The following is a 5,761-nucleotide window of genomic DNA, read 5'->3' on the forward strand; positions in this document are numbered from 1 at the left end:
TCAGTTATGAGAGGTCATGTGGCGGGAGAGATGGTGCCGCTCACGGAAGTACTCGTGGCAGATGGGACAGGTGAGCTTCTCCTCCCGCCTCCGCCGCACCTGGGACTCGGCCGCGAACTCCCTCTTGTGGTGGGAGCGCATGTGGAACACCAGGTCCGAGGTCATGCGGAAGGACAGGTTGCACTTGGCGCACCAGTTCTGCACCGACACGCCGAACGACGCGAACGTCGGCGGGAGCACCGCGAGCGACGCGGCGGCGGCGGAGGTCTGCAGCTGGGCGCTCTGGAGCTGGGCGCCGATCCTCCTCGACCAGTGCTCCGGCGCGTAATGGAACACGCCCGGGGCGCTCCGTGCAGAGCTCTGCACGTCGCCGTTCAGCACACCACCAGACGCCATCAGGTTGCCGTATCCCATCCCGGTTCTCGGAGTGAACACGTCGACCATGGCAGGCGGCGTTGTGCCGGATAGATGCGCCGTGGCGGATTCGCTGGAAGTCCTTTTTCTGGGCTTGCAGAAAGCGCTTTTCTGTTCCCCTGCCGGGCCGTTCGACAGGACCAGGGTAAACGCACTGCTGTTTGTCGAACACAACCCGGAGCTCCTCTCGCCAGTCTCTGTCTCTCTGTCTGCGTCTGTTGCTCCATCGTGTGTAAAGTTCCCTCTGGCCTCTCCGTGTTCAGCAAAAGCGCCGTTCTTACATTCCAAATGGTCCGTTTTAAACCTGTCCGCCTTCAGTTTCAGAATAGATGCAGATGCATCCGACGCAGACTGGTGGTAGTCTCTGTCTAGCTGCGTGATATTGTTATCATTTGAAATATTCGTTTTTTCCAAAAGGACCGATTTCCTTCCTTTTGGATAAACAATGTCCTCGTGTTTCCTTTTCTTGGGAGAAACCTCCGCGTCGTCATCGGAGCCGCATCTTTTATGCTCCAGGTCTCTGGCGATATTGTGGAAATCCGTCACCCGGCGTGGCTTCTTTATCTCCGCGTGCTTCTCGTCGCAAGCCTCGCGGCTCCAGGCTTCGTTTTTGGCCTGGACGCATAGGAAGCGACAGTGCGCGAGGTACGGATGCTCGTTCTTGAAGGCCTGGTTACACCTCGTACATCTTAATTCTGTCAAAGAGATGGATATGGTGAGACGTTGCGCAGGGCTGTCACAATTATTACATAATCGTCTAATCGCAATCATTTGACATAATCGTGATTATTTTTCATAATCGTCATAATCGTTTGCATGTTGAAAAGCTTTCATATATTCTTTTTAAAGTAAAAAATAGAGGAAATAGCAGATCTACAAGCTCACAACGCGTCGCATCGCGACGCGTTGTGAGCTTGTAGATCGGCTATTTCCACTATCAATTTTCTTTTTTAAAGTATAAAGTTGACAAATATCTTAGTAATTTCTTTGTATATTTAGGTTATGTGTCATATCTACCATGTGAAACTTCAAAGCCTAAAAGGCAAACGTAAATGTAATTGTCAACGACAAAAACACAATTAAATCGTTAATCGCAATTATTTGAGTGATAAATAATCGTCATGTAAAATATCATAATCGTGACAGCCCTAACGTTACTCTATATGATTGTTGTCAGCCTACTGATAAATATTATATAAGAGGAACAAAATAAATGAATTTTGATAAGCAGCAGTATAGGTTATTAGCCTACCAGTGATTCTCAACCTTTTTATATTTGAAGGACCCTCATTTTGATATGCATTGATTAGGACATAAATCAATGTATTTATTTGTTAATCTTTGGCACTCCAATCCAAGAAAATGTGTAGGTGTATTGCTTTAGTGCAGCGTGGTCCATGTAGGCTGTATAGATAACAGTGAAACTGATCAAAATAGATATGTTTTGTTCCTTCACCAGTTGTATGTACTACTACAGTACATGTAATAATGGTGGAGATTTAGCTGGGGACCCCATGGAAGCCCACCTCAAGGACCCTCTAAACCTACTTGGGTTAGCCGGTCTGACCCCGGATAATAGTATTTTTACCCATCAAAACGGGGAAAGAATGTCTATTTATGTCCAATTTTTATGGGTCACGACTCGAGAAAAAATCCCATTTTCTTGTCTTACATTAAAGAATATATTTCAAAATATTTGTTTTAAAATATATGTTTTAAATAATTGTACACATACAAAAACAAATCTAAGCAATTCCATAAATAAAACAATATGAATAATTTGTGATGTGTTTTGCGAGCTTGTAGACCTGCTACTTTTAATTAGTTTGGGTCCGCTCTCTTTTTGGGTCTCGACCTGAAAGGTTTGGGAACCACTGATTATAGAGGCAGGGACGTGCTGGCCATTGGGAAAAGCGGGACAACTCCCGAACGGCTGGTTCATTCCTGGCCGGTCCCGGCCGGCCATTAGGAAAAAAATTAAAAAACTTTCCATTTTGGGGGCTGGGCGGCCAACAAAGTAAATCGTCACTGTCGGGCAGAAACCCCGTATCTCTAGGTTTCAAATTTGTAAATTTTTTCGCAAAGCAAAGCCCTGCTTCATCATACAAGGCCGTTGCACAAAAGTAGTGAAAACAGCAGATCGCGGTGCGAGGCGGTGTGTGCTTGTAGATCGGCTGTTTTCACTAGTTTAAATCGTTTTTAAAATGATAAATGCTAAACAAACGGTTTTGGACATACAGGGATTTCACCCGACAGAGACGATATGCCTCTCACCTCCGGCAGGTCCCCGTGTGCTCATGTCGCTGAAGCCCAGCAGGTGGGACAGCTCGGGGTCGTACCACACCAGCAGCTCCTCGTCCTCGCGCACGTCCCGGGTGGCGCGCACGTGCAGCTGGCCCGCCTTCAGGTAGGCCTCGGTGTTCTGCTCGTCTCTGTTGCGCGCCGCCTGCACCAGCCTCAGCCAGGACAGCACCAGCACCGAGCTGCGCATGGCCTCAGGGTCCACCTGTTGTTGACACAGGGAATTAGTCTAGTAAATCTAGGGAAAAAATACACTCAGGTTGGACAAAATTGTATTATTTAGTTTTTCAACTGATTCTGACAGGAAATTAGGTCTACTAGCCAGGATAAAAAATCTACCCTGATCTGCTCACTGCAAATACCCACAGTGGCCAAATCAAGTTGGGCTCCCATCGACTTTCTATACAGGAAGAAAATACCCAGAAAAAAAAATCTGCTTTAATTAGGATGTGAGGGGTCTAACTAGGGGTTTGTCATGATGCTGAATCCATTGCAAGCATTTGTTTTGCACAAAAAAACATTCATTGGCCCCAGAAAACGCCCACAAAAGGTGATGACTCATCACTTTTCATCACTAAACCATCATTTTCTGGGGCCATTTTTAGCCCAAGGAATGTTTTTTTTTGTGCTAAACTTTAGCACAAAAGTTTTCTGGGGCCAATGAATGTTTTTTTGTGCAAAACAAATGCTTGCAATGGATTCAGCATCATGACAAACCCCTAGTTAGACCCCTCACATCCTACTTAAAGCAGATTTTCTTTCTGGGTATTTTCCTCCTGTATAGAAAGTCGTTGGGAGCCCAACTTGATTTGGCCACTGTGGGTATTTGCAGTGAGCAGATCATGGTAGATTTTTTATCCTGGCTAGTAGACCTACTTTCCTGACAGAATCAGTTGAAAAACTAAATAATACAATTTTGTCCAACCTCTGCCTTATATTTACCGGACTAAATACACACATGGCTATACAGCACTAGAAGACCACCCCCTGAGGTCTTCTAGTGCCTGCTCCATGTGCCTACAATGACGTAAAAAATAAGGTGAAGCAGCATTCTGCTTCTATGGGCCGACGGCTTGGAATAAACTCCCAGTTCACCTAATTAGACAGGCATGCCTCTGAGGATAGCTTTAAACCATTTTTCAAGACTTTTTTTCAAAAACAGCAGATGGTCACAGTGCACCGTGAAGTGACACGCTGTGTGCTTTTAGATCTGCCATTTTTGATTAGCAAAAGTATATAAAATATGGATAAAGTGGTTAAAATTATTGTGATGCTACTTTGGTTGGGGGGGGGGGGGTCCCTCTGTAAACAGGACGGAATTCATTTGCAAGTGTGATTCGAGCTGCGGTGGTTGTTTAAGTTGGACAAAATGTGAACAAAATATTTTCCCAAATCTGGATATGACTGACGTCTGACATCATAGATGTTATGTTATAGACCACATGAGACTCACTCAATATGTCCATATATGGGCATTCCAAGCTATGGGCTTAATATTGATGACATCAGGGATCTCCATGGGCATACAAGGGATAAGGATGGAATGTGATGTCACAATGTGATGTCACAATGTCATATTGAGCCGTTAAGTATCTACGGACAAAATAGGGACAAGATGTGACGGTTTTCATAGTTAACTCCGACCTATGGTTGCAAATATTTAAATGGCAGAAATAAGCTTAGTCTTTTCATGGATCTCCTTTTAGTAGACCTTGTACCAGTGAACTGTACCGTCATGAAACTGTACCTTTTCCTATGCAAACTTCTAATAAAGTCTTCATTCAATCAATCAAAGCCTAGATGTCAGACGTTTATATTTTTTTTACACAAATTACATTTTGAATAAACCTGACTTTTACTTACAACATATAGGCTATTTGTATTTCTACATAGTGTGTTAGGTAGCAGCCTATACTTTTACTTAACATGTGAGTTACCTTTCTTCCACCACTGTTGAGAGTTGTATGAATAGCTTGAACGCAGCAGACAATCAAATTACGCAAAGTTTAAATCCATGCAGTCAATGGGGCAATGAGGAATTTAATTTGTTTATTAATTATTTTCACCAGCTATAGCCTAACTCACCTTGAACTCGTAGGATTTGGTCCGTTTGTCGCACGATTTCTGCGCTATGAAGGCGATGGTGTCATAGAATGTGTTCTGGAGCACGCACGGACCGAAAGATGTGCCCGCGGGGATGCTGCGCGTCACCACCACGCTGGTGTAGAGATCCGCTGGAGGCTGCAGGAATCTGCTGTCTCCACTGGTCCACACGGACCGAGGCACAACGCTGTGGTCCATGCTTACACTGTGGAATGATTACACACATGTTATTTAAACTAAGGATGGAGCTAGATGAAAATTTCAAGTCACGATTATTGTGACCAAAAAAAAGTACGATATATATATATTATCGCGATAATAAAAAATATCCCCGACCCCAAAATCCATTATCTTGGAGTGGAACATTTGCCAAAAATATCTACAAGCTCAGACTTGTAGATCGGCTATTTTTGACAAAGAGATTTGGTAGAGTGTGAAAAAAATACAACAAAAATAAATAGGTCTACTACATTATTTCCAGGTCTGTTTTACAAATGATAGAGGGTGTAAGTGGTAGGCTAACATCTCGGAAAATAAAAGGTGAATTGATTCTAGTGCATGAGTCATGACGGAGGACAATTTCATATAAATGTAATCTCCATGATACAATTATGCCTATTGTGAGAGTTTTTATGAAGATAAACGATAAAAACCAATTATCGTCCCATCCCTAATTTAAACAATTTTAAATATAGACCTAAATATAACGACATTTAAAAGTTAAAACAGGCTGGAAAAAATGTAATATGACCCATTATAAGAACCAACATTGTTTTGGTCAAACTAAATCCAGAACACGACTTATTTTATTTTAGTCGTGCTTATGTTTTAATCGCTTGTGACCTGCTGCATCGCTGACTGATAGCCTTTTCGTATTCCGTCCGCTTGCATCAGGCTGCATACCTTGATGGGTTGAATTTATTTAGCTCGCCTAAATGTAGCT

At 43.3% G+C, this 5,761-nt stretch overlaps 1 protein-coding gene across 1 annotated transcript; it reads right to left on the reverse strand.

The window, feature by feature from the left end:
- On the reverse strand, nucleotides 1–5,016 carry znf488 (zinc finger protein 488; the record flags this gene model as incomplete). Its single annotated transcript, XM_080740787.1, has 3 exons — nucleotides 1–1,109; nucleotides 2,689–2,920; nucleotides 4,801–5,016. The coding sequence occupies 3 exons, from the start codon at nucleotides 5,014–5,016 to the stop codon at nucleotides 1–3; spliced, it is 1,557 nt and encodes a 518-aa protein (XP_080596913.1).
- Nucleotides 5,017–5,761: the final 745 nt, after the last annotated feature.

The sequence above is a fragment of the Nannobrachium achirus genome (genome assembly GCF_963921795.1).
Source record: "Nannobrachium achirus genome assembly, chromosome: 13".
Classification (NCBI taxonomy): domain Eukaryota; kingdom Metazoa; phylum Chordata; class Actinopteri; order Myctophiformes; family Myctophidae; genus Nannobrachium; species Nannobrachium achirus.